The 16381-nt window shown below is 38.0% G+C and overlaps 1 protein-coding gene across 2 annotated transcripts in view; it reads left to right on the top strand.

Moving 5' to 3' along the window:
* The window catches only part of Vps53 (VPS53 subunit of GARP complex), a 146538-nt gene that overhangs the window by 79836 nt on the left and 50321 nt on the right, over positions 1–16381 (top strand). For both annotated transcript variants that reach the window (XM_015501034.2, XM_048793292.1), the window contains exons 13-15: positions 960–1054; positions 11444–11686; positions 13582–13729. In XM_015501034.2, coding sequence (XP_015356520.1) covers positions 960–1054; positions 11444–11686; positions 13582–13729 — 486 coding nt within the window. The remainder of the gene's footprint in view (positions 1–959; positions 1055–11443; positions 11687–13581; positions 13730–16381) is intronic.

Here is a 16381-nt window from a genome sequence, read left to right as displayed (position 1 = left end):
GGGAGGGGAGGGAAGGTGCAGGGGGGCAGGAAAGATGGTGGAATGGGATGGACATCATTACTCTAGGTACATGTATGACTGCACATATGATGTGACACTACATCATGTACAACCAGAGAAATGTAAAGTTGTGCTGCAATTGTGTACAATGAATGAAAATGCATTTTGCTGTTATATACCTAATTAGAATAAAAAAATTAATTAATTTTTAAAAATTTGGGCATATAAAATATTTTCTTTTATGAATTTGTGATAAGGATAGAAAGTAGCAAAACAAAAAGTTAGCAACCCTCTGTACTAACCCTCTCTACCCTTCTATTTCTTATGTTTATTTGTCATTAAAACCCCCAAGTTTAAGAGCTATTGTAGGAAAACATTTATGTGAGAGATAAGAGTCCTAGTTTAGGATATAAAAAGCTTTGTTATATGTTTTTGGGTAGACTATCAGGACCTCAGAGCCCCCATTTCTTGAGGTGTAGAAGAGTAGTAATGAGACCTACTTGATGGATTATTGTGAGGAATAGAGGAGACATTATTTATTATTGAAGTACTTGGCCCATAACAATCAGTAAATGGAGGCTCTTAGAATTAGATCATGTGAAAGCACTTCAACACCTTACAAATACAAGGTGGTGCTATGATTAGCCAGGATTTAAAATTTTAAATATCAATCAGATGATGAATAACTGCCAAAATGAAAATGCATGTGTTATCTAAGTAGCAGTAAATCTTTCATCATACACAGCAAGTAAATGATGCTAACAAAGCTGGTGTCTCATTCACAGACTGGGATGAGTCATAATGTAAGACATATTCCTACTTCATTACATTGAGTATTTGTTTACCTATAATCTAAAAGTACACTTTGAAGTGATGTTTTCTTTGAAATTGCTTGAAAATTTGCAAAGATTACTCAAATTTTGGATTTCTCTTTACTTTTTCTCTCTTTTTTCTTCCAGCCAAAGAAGCCTAAAGTCCCAGACAACCCATTTCATGGCATTGTTTCCAAGTGTTTTGAGCCTCATCTGTATGTGTATATTGAGTCCCAGGATAAGTAAGTGACAGGCACTTTGCTGATTTCAATCAGCATTTGTACACCTTCTGGTCATGTTGAGTCTTACAAGGGCACAACTCCTTTCAGAAGCAAAAGGAGAGACTTGATATACCTGTGACCCTCCCTGGAGCTCATTAAGGACCTTAGCATGAAAGAGGCCCTGGATTCTATCTCCAATATCACAAAAAAAGAAAAAAAGATATTTTTATATCTTTTGAATATTATCAGTTATTTTGTCTATAATGTCAGAAGTCTGAGGGTTTTTTTTAATTAAAACCCACTTATTTATTTATTTATTTGAATTTTTTTTTTTTTTTTAGTTGTAGATGGACACAATACCTTCATTTAGTATTTTTTAAATATGCCTCATCTGTGCTAGGCAAGTGCTCTACCACTGATCCACAACCCAACCCCTATTTTTATTTTTTATTTTAAGATAGGATCTCACTAAGTTGTTGAGGGCCTTGCTGAGTTGCTGAGGCTAGACTTGAACTTGTGATCCTCATGTCCTAGCCTCCTGAGTCACTGTAGTCACTGGGATTATAGGTATGTGTCATTACACCTGGCCAAAAGTCTGAGTTTTGCTATAATACAGCCCCGTATAAATCTCAGAAGCCCCTTGTGGGTACTGAGCTCTCATTGAGTTCTGACATTTGTCAGCTCACAAAGCTTTACAATGTCAGGCTTTGGACATTGTAAGAAAGCTTTATCTCTAAAGTATATGTTTTCAAGTAGTAATTTTGACTATCAAAAAAATTACAAAAATAGAACAAAAAATTCTCATATACCCTTCCCCAGATAATATTAATATTGTATATAATCACAGTTATCAAAATCAGAAAAGTAATATTGTCTTGCAAATGTTCTTCTTCTGGTCCAGGACCTCTAATAATTTTGTGTTTAGCCACCAGGTCTCCTCAGTCTCCCTTAATCTTGAATAGTTTTTTGTTTTTTCTTTATCTTTCATGGCCTAGACTCTTTTAAAGGGTATTGACCAGTTTTTGCTTGATGTTTCTTCATATATATATATATATATTTTTTTTTTTTTGAGTCAGGTGTCTCCTTATGTTGCTCAGGCTGGTCCTGAACTCCTGGGCTCAAGCAGTATTCCTGCCTCAGCCTCCCAAATAGCTGGGACTATAGGCCAGTAGCAGCACTATGTCCATTAGAGGTTTCTTCTTCAACCCTTGCCTATTTGGCAAGATGACTTTAAAAGTGAAATTGTATTCTTTACAGTGCATTGTATCAGGAGGCACACCATGTAGATTTATCCCAATACTACTGATGTTAACTTTGATCACTTTTGTAAAGTGGAGCCTGCAAGCTTTCTCCACTGTGAAGGTACTATTTTTTACTTGTAACTATTAAGTTTCTTTCAGAGAATACTTTGAAACTATGTAAATACCCTGCTTCTCATCAAGCGCTAGTTCACTCATTTCAGAATCCCTCTGTTATTTTTGCCTGAAGCAATTATTATCGTCAGGTTTGCTTCATATCGATTGTTTCCATCATTTCTTCTAGACTTACCAGTTGGAGTTCTGTTGTAAGGAACTTTCCTCCCCATTTGTTTATTTATGTTAATATGGACTCATGGATTCTTATTGTAGTTTATGGATTATCCATTTACTATATGTGCTTTTCACAAACTCCTGGGCTCCAAAATTTTTTACATATTAGCCCACCATGATCCAGTTTCTTCACAGCCAGAAGGTGATCATGTTCCAGTGTCTTGTTGTTCATGTTGGGGATATTAGGAAAGGAGGAAGACCTCTTCCTCATATTTTGGAAAAGTAGGGTTTCTGAAAGAGGGCAGGTCACCCAAAGACAAGCTGGCCTGGACTCTGAGGTCTCGAATGAGTACAGAGAGGAGTACAGAGAGGTCCCATGGAGGAGAACAGCAGTGCTTGTGAGAAAGCTCTTGATGGCAGTTCTATATGAAAACTTTGCCCAATATCCCCTCACTTTTTTTTAATGTTTCTCTCATAAGTTAATAAGTACTTGTTTCTAAATGTTTCAGGTATAAACTATAAGATTTAAGAGAATGTTTGAAGTGGGGACAATATTATTTTTCACTTATTTGATTTTATAGATTAATAAAGTACTTCATATTAAAATGCCAGAAAATAAACTTTATATAAGGGCTTCTATATTAATAAAAACAAGGTCCCATCCCAAGGGGAAAAAAAACTTGCCTTGCCATTGATTGCCTCGTGAAGGCTCTCTTTCCTCTTCTGTGTGTACTGGGAGTATCTCCAGCAGGCACAGAGGGGGGCAGTGGTTGCTATGGATGTTTTTGTTCTTTGAGAGTACCTTGTCTTCTGTCTTCAGAAAGATTCCTCCCAGGATTGGGAAACTCAGTGGTCATGCACTTGCCTAGCATACACAAGGCCCTAAGTTTGATCTCTAGCACTGAAAAAAAAAAAAAAGTTTTCTCCCAGGTCAGGCTTGATGGTGGGTGCCTGAGATCTCTTTTACTAGAAGCTGGTGCAGGAGGATCATTTGAGCCCAGGAGTTTGAGGTCAGCCTGGGCAACATAGCAAGACCCTGTCTCAAAAAAAAAAAAAAAGGAAAGAAAGAAAATAAGTAAGATACCACTTAGGAACAGAAAAAAGATTAATTATTTATTTTCCTGTTAAGGTACTAGGGATTCAAGCAACCCACTTTGATGACCATTTTCAATTAGAGCACCATCTTGTCTTATCAACCCAAATTCTTATAAATCTTATTTCAAGAAGGTTGTAGCATGTCTGAGATATCCACATCCTTTCCAAAAGACCTATCTCATTTGAAGAGTCACTTTTCTGAATCATAATTCTGGTATCCATTCTCACATGACCTTGATTCATACAAAATGTACTCATAATTCATGATACTTTGGGCAAAGACCAGGCCTGCCTTCCTCCAGGCCTCTCCATTTCTCCATGAAAGATGCAGTGCTTGGCCTGCGTTCAGCCTCACTAGGATGTTTTTAGGCCCTAGGGAAGCAGTAGCATCCCCTCAGAAAGGAGGACTGAGTAGGTTATGTTATGGTAACTCCAGATTAAACGGCAGAAGTTTAAGTAGAAAATAGAGTTTAAGAACTCCATTTCCTCTTCTGTCAGAGGAGTCAGATAAATTGATGCCAAAAACAGTAGTTATTAACCTTTTGTGAATTATAGATCCTTTTGAGAATCCATTGAAAATTATAGATTTTGTTGTTTAAGAAAAAAAAGAGTCCAATTATACCCACATACTAGTTTTGAGTATAATTTCATGAGGTTTTTAGGAAGCCCTTCTGCCACCTCAGTCAAAGAATCCTGAGGCTAGGAAAGGAACTCAGGTGGGACTAATTTCGTGCAGTTACTACTCTACTATAAAAAAAGGAGAAAAGTCTTAGATTGTTCACCAGCTCCCAGAGGACACAAAGCACAGTATGGTGGAAGAGTGAGGACCTGAGTGCCAGATAGACCTGGATTTGAATTGGAGCTCTGAACTTACTAGTCTGGGACTTGAGCATGCTACTTAGCCTTTCCAATATTTTGTTCTCTATACAGTGAAGTTCATAATGCTTATGTCATTGTTTTGTGGTGAGAGTGAAATAAGATGACAGTAGTGGTCCTTGCACACAGTAAATGGTGCTTAGGAACTATTCCTGCCTTGCCTCCCCTGATCCCTGATTGGTTTCTTTCTCTCTCTCTGGTTTTTTTTTTTTTTTTTTTTGGTGATGCTGGGGATCTAACCCAAGGCCTTGCTCATTGCTGGGGAAGTGCTCTACCACTGAGCCACACCCCCAAACCCTTCCCCATGATCTGGTTTAGGACTCCTGTGTAGGTAGGCAACATTATCAATGTTGCCAGTCTCCTTCTGGGCCTGGCATGGAGTTCATCTTCTCACCTCCCCAGCCTCCCACCTGCCCCAACCAAAAGCCAAGCAATAGTAGGAGACCTGAGGAACCAGTTCTCAGGGAGGAAGCAAGAAGTAGAGTCCCAGTGGCCACCTCTTACGCAGATTAGGCTAAGCTGTCTTTATATGCTTGAAGTGGTTTTCTCAATTTTTATTTTTGTTCAAGGAAGAAGTTAGTATCTTTACTCAGGAATATATAGTGATTTCCCTTGACTGATTCTGCAGAAGAGAGTTCTACCTAGTCACTGTCTTCACTCCATTCTGTGTTATTTATTAGTCAGAGAAGTTATTGATGATGCCATTTTTGCCCATTTTCCTGAGTTCCTGTAACAGCTTGTTAAAATAGAGCTCCCCGTTCCCCTTTCTGACTTTGTCAAGCCTAGAGTCTCTCTGTAACTAATTGTTTGTTGTTTATTTTTAATTAATTCCAACTGACCAAAGAGTTACAAAAATTGTACATAGGGCTCTTTTATGTTCTTCGTGCAGACCCCATAGTTATCAGTTACCCATCCCAGCTTTCTCTCATATACACGTGTGTATATATACACATACATTTTTTTGAACCATTTGAATTCTTTAGTTGCAGTCAGTGTGTCCCATTACTCTTCATGTTTTATTTTAATATATTTTTTAGTTGTAGATGGACACAAATATCTTTATTTTTTTGTGGTGCTGAGGATCAAACCCAGTGCCTCACACCTGTGAGACAAGCGCTCTACCACTGAGCTACAGCCCCAGCCCCTCCTTCATGTTTCAATGTATGTTTTCTAAACATAAGGATACAATCTGTATAACTACAGCATAAACATCAAAATCAGGAAATTAACTTGGATACAGCATTATCATGTAATCCATAGACTCCATTCCACTTTACCAGTTGTCCCAATCATGTTTATTTTTAATCCACTCAGGATCCATTCCAGGATCACAGGTTGCATTTATTTGTTCCTTCTTTTTCCTTCAGTCCAGAAGCGTAAGTCAGTCCTTTACCTTCCATGACCTTGAAATTTTTGAAGTGTATAGGCCAGTAACCTTGTGGAATGTCCCTCAGTTTGGGTTTCTCTGATCTTTCCTCATGATTTATATATGCAGCAATGGTGCTGTGTTCTTAGTACTTCAGATCAGGAGGCATACATTGTCAGTTTGTTCTCAATGATCTTGAGATGTTCATTTAAAAAAAATTTTTTTAGTTGTAGGTGGACACAATACCTTTATTTTATTTATTTATTTTTGTGTGGTGCTGAGGATCGAACCTAGTGTCTCACAGGTGCTAGGCAAGCGCTCTACTGCTGAGCTACAACCCCAACCCAAGATGTTCATTTTTATTAGTTGGCTTTGATGTTGTCTGCCAGGTTTCTGAATTTATTAACAAGCAATTAACAAGTGTTCAGAGAAACCTTGAAACTGTATTAATAGCCTTTTTCCCATCTTTCATTTACTTTTTTTTTAACCACCCATTGATGATTCTTGTCTGAGTCATTTATGACTATGATGGTTTCCAAATGTTGCTATTTTACTTCCATCACTTCTTCTACACTCATTAGTCAGCATTCTACTTTAAGAAAAAGCTTTTATTTCTCCCTTACTTATCTATTTTGGCCTGGCTCGTGGATTCCTATTTTATTCAATACATATAGACTTTATTGTCTTTTTCCCCATTTTCTTTATATTGGAATAAATTTATACCTACAAAAATTTTTAAATTGTTTAAATTTTCCATATTTTCTTTACCCTCAACCCCCTAATGTTGACATTTTGCACAATAATAGCAGAGATTAAAACTAACAAGTTATTGTTGGTACAATAGCATTTACTAATCTCCAGACCTTATTTGAATCTTACCAAGTTTTTCATTCATGTCCCTTTTCTTTTTCAGGATCTATTATTACTTAATGCTTACGTTGTCCCTAATTTGACCAGAAGGAACCTCTCCAAGCTGGCTTTTTATTTTTTTTAACATATCCCTGTCAGTTTTTTGAGTATTTTCCTTCATTCTGGCACAATAATATATACCAGACTTATCTTATACATTCATAGCCAACCCTGGGTTATCTGTGTATCCAGTGATCTCTTGTTGTATTGGTGGAAAGTGATATTTAGGAACCACATTCTGAGTATTCAGTATGCTCATTGCTGTGTATGTATCATTGCTTACATGCATCTATATATACATACACATCTTTTTTATCTACTTATCTATTAAAAATCACAAGTTTATGCTATACCTTTGATTCTAATTTAATACCACAGGAGTTACTTTAATCTCCCCACCCCACAATGGTAACTATCTTCGACAACAGTGAGAAACTTTGCTCCCAACATCTTCAATTATTTACTACATTTTCCCTTATGTAAACTGTCTCCCAGCCCTACTCAAGCCAAACCTTGGTTCTCCAACCTCTCTGGCCTCCCCATATCCAAATCCCTAGCCCCCCAAAAAAGAGAAGGGGAAGGGGTGCCTATTAGTGTGAGTACCCTTGAATGAACAGTTCTGTAACTTTCTGGGGATTGTAAGCTACTTGACCCTTGCTGACTCCCTGCTTCTCTTGCCACCTTTCTAACTAGCATCTTTGCCCACCTTACTTTCTAATCAGAATATCATTTTTAACAATGCTGACTACAGATCCATCAGAAGAAATTGGCTTGGTCATTCATGGTTAAGTTCAGTCGGCAGTGAGATGGTCCCCCCAACACACTTGTTTTAATCTATCCCTGTACTGATGCCACTCTGCAATAGTTTTTACTTCTAGGACATTTCATTTGTTAGTAGAGCCCCCAATATAATCTCACATGACCTCAAATACTTACACAGTTCTTGGACACAAACTGAAGCTGCAGGGATGAGGGTAAAAGAAACCACACATCCATGGTATGTTTCTTCAAGCTGAGGAGAAAGTAAATAACAGCAGTAATACCATATGTTTGCTAGCACTTTATAGTTCAGAAATCATATCATCACAGAGTAGATAGAGCTTGGAGTCAGACATACCCAAGTTCAGATTCCAACTTCAATAAATTCTGTGACCTTGAACAAATTATTTTCTATTCTCAGGCTTAGTTTATACATCTATAAAATGGGGATAATAAGGCCTTTTACTCAAAGCTATTGGGAAGATTAAATAAGGTTATACTTAGAAAACATTTAACACAGTGCAGACTAGGCTTGTAGCCTAGTAAAAGAGACAGACAAAAAAAAAAGATTGTGGTACACAGCAATAAGGGAAAAATGTAAAAATGTATGAGTAGGTTGCTGTGGTAATTCAGAAGAAGAGTATAAAAGTCTGACTAAAGATCAGACTTTTCTCATCTCCCCCTTCCCATCCTCTTCCTCATATACATGTGCTGTGCTTACTTCCCTCTCTGAATCTGCTACAAAACTTACTCTGTAGCCTTCTCTTATTTTCTTTGTCAAAATCAAATTGTCCATACTGTCTGTACTGCAAAATTAGCATTTTGTTACTGTCTTGAGATCTAAATATTCTAAGTGCAAAGTTCTTAATTTCTCAAGTCTAATAGCAAGGACTGTCCTAACCCATAAGCACCTGGGTCAGGACTTGACACTTTGTAAACTCTTACTGGGTTGTTGTCTTAGGGTATAAAAAAGACCTCTTTGTGATTCTAGTCAGAAGGTCATTGTGTCAGACATCTCTTTCTCCATGAGTCTTGCATGAAGATCTTGCTAAAACTCAGGGTATGTTTGATGCCTAGAAGAAATGATAACCTTTCTTCTTAAAGTTGAATTCATTTATATCTTCTGACAGTCCTTCAGGCATTCCACATAGTAAGGGGTTCAATCAGTATTTGGCTGGATAGGATCATATACTCAAAACTAATGATCCTGGGATGGGGTTGTATTGTAGCTCAGGGGTAGAGCGCTTGCCTAGCTGTATGAGGCCCTGGGTTCAGTCCCAAGCACCACATAAAACTAAATAAACAAAATAAAGGTATTATGTCCATCTACAACTAAAAAAATACTTAAAAAAAAAAAAACTAATGATCCTTACCCATTCACATTAGGGTAGCTTTTACTGCTTATTCTATGAAAAATGGTCTCTTCAGTTCCTGATGTCTTGTATGGTATCAAAGCATGCTAATGCAGAGAGTGAAAGAAGGCAGAGCAGGGAAGATTTCCTTGACTATTTATCATATATACTAGAGAGCAATGTCAAAAGTTACTCAGTGGACTTTCAGCAAAACAACAATCTTTAGAGGTTTTCATGTATAAATTTTCTTTATGCTATATGATCATAATTAATTATAATCTTATTCATCAGGTTGGCTGTGAAATAGGAAGTAGGTGAGTTAAGTCTCCAGCTTTTAGAGGAACAGATGAGTGATTAAAGTAAAAACACTTAAGAGCTCTGGCCCCTGTTTTGGTTGGTACCATTGAGGGAGAGATTCGAATCTCTCCTAAGCAGACTCAAGTAGAATCTTTTGCTTTCTGTTACAGGTTCTTTTCCACTTTAGCAGCCCCATCCCATGTCCACCTTCCCACCATTTCATCCCTATCTCTTTGGAACAAAATGTGGAAGTTGAGCTACTACATATACATCCTCCCAACTAATAGGGAGCTTATGATAACAGACATGAAATGCAGGATTCTACTACTTTAAAGCAAGCAGCTTTCACTTTTTGTACCAGCTTCAACTTAGGAGAAGTGACTGGCTAAAATGGTGTCTCAAGGATTCTGGAATTATACTGTTGATCAGTAAAAATAAGACATTGTTAATTAGCATTGCCCACCATGGTCTCAGGGTGGGAGAAACTTGGTGTGTTTTTTGACCATTTGGCATCCTTATACTGGAAACTAAAGTGTTAAAAAGTTAAGTGGAGGGCATGGGATGTGGCTCAGTGGTAGGACATTTGACTGGCATATGTGAGGTCCTGGGTTTGATTCCCAGGATCACAAGAAAAAGAAAGAAAAAAAATCTAATGGCAAATGACAGGAATTCCAGTTCAGAGAGGATTGCTGTGACTTGGAATTGCACAGTGAGGCCTGAGCCAAGCTGAAGTGGAAGGAGTGTGCTTTGGCCAGGGAGGCAATAGGCAGAGGCCCAGTTGACAGGGAAGGAGGTGAAGCAGAGGACCTACAGGGTGACTGGCCAGAGTGGAGGTCAACCATGGAAGAGAGGTGGGAGGGTAGATGGAAAAGTAGGGTAAGAAGAGGTTGTGGGGTGGGGTGGTGATCATGGAACTTTCCAAGGTCAATTAATGAGGTTCTTCTCTGCTTTCTGTTACTACAGACAAAGACCTAGCCTAAGCTTGAATCTCTTTGAGGGCAGAGTAGCCACATCTGGATATAGTAAACTTTGAATAACAAGATCACTTGAGTAAAATGTCATTTTTTTCCTATTCCTGCTAATTGATGCTGTGTGTGGTTCTTGTCTTTTTCTTCCTATTGTATAAATACATTTTAAAAACACAGCTGGATTCCTTTGGCTTTAGACAGCTGCCTAAAAAGGTGCCACATGTCAAAAAGTGGCAGCCTCCCATTATCCACATAGCACAACCTCATAGAGATCAGTGGTTATAGCCCTGCCGGATTCTAGCTGGTGATGACTTGGGGTGATTGAGGCAAATTCAGGGATGCTTGAATGGGAAAGGGGAGACAGATAGCAACCACTATCACCACTGTGGCCTGGGGCTGGCCTGAAGCTGCTCCTACCCATTCTTCTCCCAAGAGTTTCATATATCCTTGATTCTAGAAGTTCTAAGAAGAAATTACAAACTGAATGAAGAAGGAAAGCATTAGTTTTTGTCTGTTTATTTTTAAGTTTATCTTTGTTTAGGCATCCATCCTGTGGACCCATTCAAGTTGATGGTGTCTAAATCTCTGCTGACATCATAACCTTTTTTGTGAAGTAGAGTCTTGAAAAACATTAGGCTTGGAGGCAGACTGCTTGCTTTTGAACTATGGCTTCCCTACTTTCTTGCAAATGACCTTGAACAAGGTGCTTAACTTCTCTTTACCTAACTTTTTTGAAAAGGAAGATAGTACTGTTACCTACTTCAGAAGATTATTATGAAGAATAAACGAAGTTCAGTGAGATGATACTTATAAAGCACTGCCATGACATCTGGCACATCATAAGTGTTTAGAAAGTGATCACTATCATTAATCCATGGGGTTTTAATTTGTGGAAAAGGGAATGGTGCTAAATGGTGGTAGGAGTAGTATATTTACTCAAATGGTAGATTTATGAACTCAGTTCTGCCACTGAGTTTGGGATCAAAAGCGATCATGAAATGCTTTGAGAAGTTTGAAGCAGTACATAGATGCCAAACTCTCTTGCTGCTGTTATTTTAATGGTTATTTAATTTAATCATGATTCCTATTATAGGGTGAATGATGGTGGTAAATGATGACTGATAAAAATGAACCCAATTTTAAATTTCAGAAACATCAGGAATGATTAATTAAGGCAGCATTTTATGTACATTTTGTAATCAAGCACATTTGCTATATCTTTTTGGAAGTGAAATAACATTTTAGTTTCTTCTTCCTAGAAACCTTGGAGAGCTGATTGATAGGTTTGTGGCCGATTTCAAAGCCCAGGGGCCACCTAAGCCCAACACTGATGAGGGGGGCGCTGTGCTCCCCAGCTGTGCTGACCTCTTCGTCTACTACAAGAAGTGCATGGTACAGTGCTCACAGCTCAGTACCGGGGAGCCAATGATTGCCCTGACAACCATTTTCCAGAAGTACCTCCGAGAATACGCCTGGAAAATTCTCTCTGGCAACCTGCCCAAGTGAGTCCCGCTCTGCACAGTCAGAACAATAAAGTGAGATTTGGAATATTCCTAAATATGGGAATCTTTAAGGAAATCCATTCTGTAGTTGTTTACTGAACTGCCAAGAGCAGTAAGGCGGAAAATACTCTTACTGAGTCCCCAAGGATCTGATGCTGTTTCCTTTCTGATGACATTCCAAAGCTGATCAAGACCATTAGCAGAGATGCCCCCCTGGCTGCCAGTGTAGGTTACATCATACCATGGTGGACTCTATGGAGTCAGTCCTATTATGTATAAGTATTTAACTTACATAGATTCAACAATAGCTACTCCCCCCACCAAAAAAAAAAAAAAAATGAGGTGATGGAAATAACTATTCAATAGCACAGGTAATTATTTTCAAGCCTCATTCAGTGTGATTATGTCCTACAGTGATAGATGGGAGCATGCATCCAGTTTTTCCCTTTCTTGATTAGGTTCCCAAAAATCTCTCTTGTTTGTATATCTTGCTATGCTGGATGTCTGATGTTTAAAGATGTGGTAGGATTTGTGAGGAGGGGATTACACAGCACAGCTCCTGATTACAGTGACCCCACTATATTCTGAGACATTAAAAGATTGTTATATTGTTTGTTACTTAAAACATGTGGATCATTGAACTACCATTTTAGAGATGTTTTGATTATGTAGCCATTTCTACTGCAACATGACCTAATATAATGCTTCAGAACTTAGTATTTACAAACTATCCCCATAGGTAAATCAACAATTTGAGAATTAGTTTCTATCATTGTTACTCATATGTGTCACAAATGAGTTTTACATTATTTGGAAGAAAGAGAATAGAATCCTGTGCTACACAGGATATTTTAAGTGTTGAGTATAGTTTAGAAATGAGAAGGTCTTTGTCTTTATCTATGACAAAAATTATTTGTAAAATTTAATAACTTTTGTCCTGATTATCAAGATAACACAAGTTCATTATAGCATAGAAAGCACAGAAAAGCACAAGAAAGAAAATGAAAATCACCTATAACCTCACCACCCAAAGAAACACTGTGTGACTTTTTGTATATTTTTTCCATTCTTTATTCGTGTGTGTGTGTGTGTGTGTGTACATATATGTGTGAGATGTGTGCTTTGGTTTGTTAGTGTAATAGAATTGGGACTCTGTCACTGATAGTCTTATACCCTGCAGCTTTCACTTAATATCCTGTGAGCATGTTCCCATATGTCTTAGTCAGTGTCCCAGCAAGAAACAAATGGTACACTCAGCTGGAATTTTGTTAGTTTATAAAGACACACTGTTCACAGAAATGGGGCAGGGCAAAAAGAACCAGCAGAGGATTCTGAAAGATCCACATAAGAGTGGGTAATTATTGTTACCTTAGATCTCATATGGACGAGGGACTGCCCCTCAAAAACTGTAATCACAGAGGATGGGAGCTGCCTTTTGATCTCTTGAGTAAGGGCTTCAGGAAGGAACAGTGTCTTATTCACTTATGTACTCCTCCCTCTACACAACTTTTATTAAATTCCAGTGCAGAATTTTCTTAGTTGAAGCAGTTGGGTAGCAACTTTTGTGCTATCAATGATTCCAAATGAGTTCTATGAATTAGGAAATTCAAAGCTAAAGTGATAGGCAGCCCAGCAAGTGTCAGCTTGTCATAGTTAATACGACTGATTACTGACTCACTCTTGGCATTGTCTCTTCCTACTCCTAATGGTGCAGAGTGTCTAAACAGATGATAGTCAAGGTAAGGTCAGTAGGAAAAGGACTCATTGTATGTGGATTTGTTTGGGCCACAGCCAGCCTTTCTTTCCCGTTTTTTCTTTGTCTTAAAATGTGTAGTTTCCATTCAAGAAACAAATTAGAAGTTCAAACCTGACTAGTGTCTGTTCCCTTTCTTCAGAACCACAACCAGCAGTGGAGGGTTGACCATCAGCAGCCTTCTCAAGGAAAAGGAGGGCTCAGAAGTGGCCAAGTTCACTCTCGAGGAGCTCTGCCTCATCTGCAGCATACTAAGCACAGCAGAATACTGTTGGGCCACCACCCAGCAGGTGAGCCAACCATCCCTGCTGCCCATGTACCACCTCCTTTTCCTGGACTCCCTGGACTCATAGCTGAGAATGAAGAGCATGAGCCCCAAAAGGTCGCATTCAATCTTGGGCAGACCAGTTGGCCTCCCACAGGGGAAAACTTACTATCCAGCCAGGAGACTGCTGAGAGAGCCATCTTACAGAAAGGCCTTGTTAAAAGGAGACTGTGCAAGAAAGTATGACTGGTCTCCCTTAAGTAGTATGAGCCACTCAGCAAGCATGAACTCTTAAAAGTAGGTCAGTAGCACTGTCTCCCATATGAAAAAAACAGTAACAAACTTAATGGTACTGGGCCCCACATTTGGTGGCAATCAGTTATTCCATTCTCAGAAGCTTTATTAAACTAAGTGAACTCCCTTGGGCTTTTGAGAGTCTCCTGAAGTTTACATAGCATTCTGCATCTGCTAAAACAAATAACCATTGTTTGGATGCTGACGTTCAGGAACTGTGAAGCAGGAAGGGGTGATGCCTCTACTGGAACCCCCCAAGTGGCAGAAGTTCAGCAAACTGATTTTGCAGAAGACCCAGAGAAAATTTCCATTCAGTCTTAGACATGGGATGATTAGAAGTTATTTTTTTTCATTTATTCTTGGAGCCACCTAAGTCTAAAAGAAAGAAAATAATATGGGAAGGTTCTGTTCTTCCATTCTTGTGTATATCATTTACTCATGTCTAGATCATGGGAAGATAGTCATAGATGATAGTTCAGACATTACAGCTAAATGTTATGTGATCCAGGGCACAAATACAGAAGGCCAAATAGGAAATGTTTCTATGAGGACTGCAGAGTTGAAGTCAGCCAGCTAGCAGTAGAGGCAGAGGCAGTAACATATTCTGCTTAGAGAACGGTCACATTGAGTTGCATAGAAATGACCTGCAAAAGTTTGGTCTTGAAGCCAGAGTCAGCAATACATTTAGCCCCCAGGACCCCAGAGCAGGATGTCAGTATCTACCAGGACCTCCAAGGGAGGGGTCCCAGAGTTTTGATGAAGAAACACTATTTAAGTATTTTGCATATGTGCAAAAGAGAAAGCCTACACATACAGAATGACATTATTTTTAAAATAAAATAACCAAGCTGAATACAGTGGTGCATGCCTATAATCCCAGTTCCTCTGGAGGCTGAGACAGGAGGATCAGTGTTTGAGACTAGCCTTGGCAACTTAGTGAAATCCTGCTTCAAAATAAAAAACAAAAAGGGCTATACATCACTGGCTATTGACATCACAAAAAAACAGGGCTCAGGGTGTGCTCACTGGTAAAGCATCTTTGGGTTCAATCCTCAGTTCAAAAAAAAAAAGATAAAATCACCATAATAAAAAAGAAAAAACATAGTAAAAATTATTACTTACAGTCCCATACCCCCAAATAATCATATCAGCAACTGGGGTTATTTTCTTTCAATCATTTTTATAAACAGTTTTGTATATTATAATCTTAATTCAGTTTTTACATTCTTTTATTGTTGCTGTCATAGCATTAGCATTTGTCTTATTACTAAAATGTCTTTGTTACTAGCATCTTTTATGGCTATATAACATTCCATTAAGGGGCTATATCATGAATTATTTAACAGTATCCTTAATAATTGTTTTTACTACATCAAATTATAAATAATCCTAAGAATATCTTTTAGAATACAGTATTTTAAATGTTTCACATTATTTTTCTAGAATAATCTTCAAAATTCTAGAAGTATTAGTAGATCAGAAACCATTTTGATGACTCATGGTATGTGTAGCTTTTTTTTTTTTATAATTTAGTGAAAATTGTTTATAAAAATAAATACATTCTTAGCTGCCTGGATCTCTAAATACCATTTTCCACTAAAAGAAATGAGAGATTTATGGATAAATGACTAATTCCATGTCTGGAGCAAGAAATGTGTAAGATGAGCAGATGAACCTGAGATAGCATGTCATTAAAAAAAAAAACAAGAAGTTGAGTCTGGTGGTGCTTGCCTGTAATCCCAACAGCTTGGGAGTCTGAGGCAGGAGGATTGCAAGTTCAAGGCCAGCCTTGGCAATTTTTTGAGGCCTTAAGCAACTTAATAAGACCCTGTCTCAAAATTAAAAAGTAAAAAAGGGCTCAGTGGTTAAGAGTCCCTGGGTTCAATCCCTGGTACCAAAAAAAAAAAAAAAAAAGCAGAAGTATCAAGAACTAGTATTAAAAGTCCTAACCTCTCCCTTACCTAGAAATGTGGTCTTATGTGGAAATTATGGTCTTTGCAAATGTAATTAAGTACCTCAAGATGAGATCATCTTGGATTTAGGGTAGGCCTAATGTCCATAATGTGGGAAAATGGGTATGTGGTATATGGGAACTCTCTGAACTATTTTTCCAATTGTTCTATAAATCTAAAACTATCCTAAAAAGGATAATTTATTTATTTATATTTTTTAAAGAGAGAGAGAATTTTTTAATATATATATTAGTTTTCAGCAGACACAACATCTTTGTTTGTATGTGGTGCTGAGGATCGAACCCAGGCCGCATGCATGCCAGGCGAGCGCGCTGCCGCTTGAGCCACATTCCCCAGTCCAGGATAATTTATTTTTAAAAATAGTACTTACAATAGCCACTTAAAATATCAGATACCTAGGGAATATAGCT

The sequence above is a fragment of the Marmota marmota genome, unplaced genomic scaffold (assembly GCF_001458135.2).
Source record: "Marmota marmota marmota unplaced genomic scaffold, marMar, whole genome shotgun sequence".
NCBI lineage: Eukaryota > Metazoa > Chordata > Mammalia > Rodentia > Sciuridae > Marmota > Marmota marmota.
The sequence above is the reverse complement of the archived record's forward strand: the minus strand, read 5'-3'. Positions and strand labels throughout refer to the sequence as shown.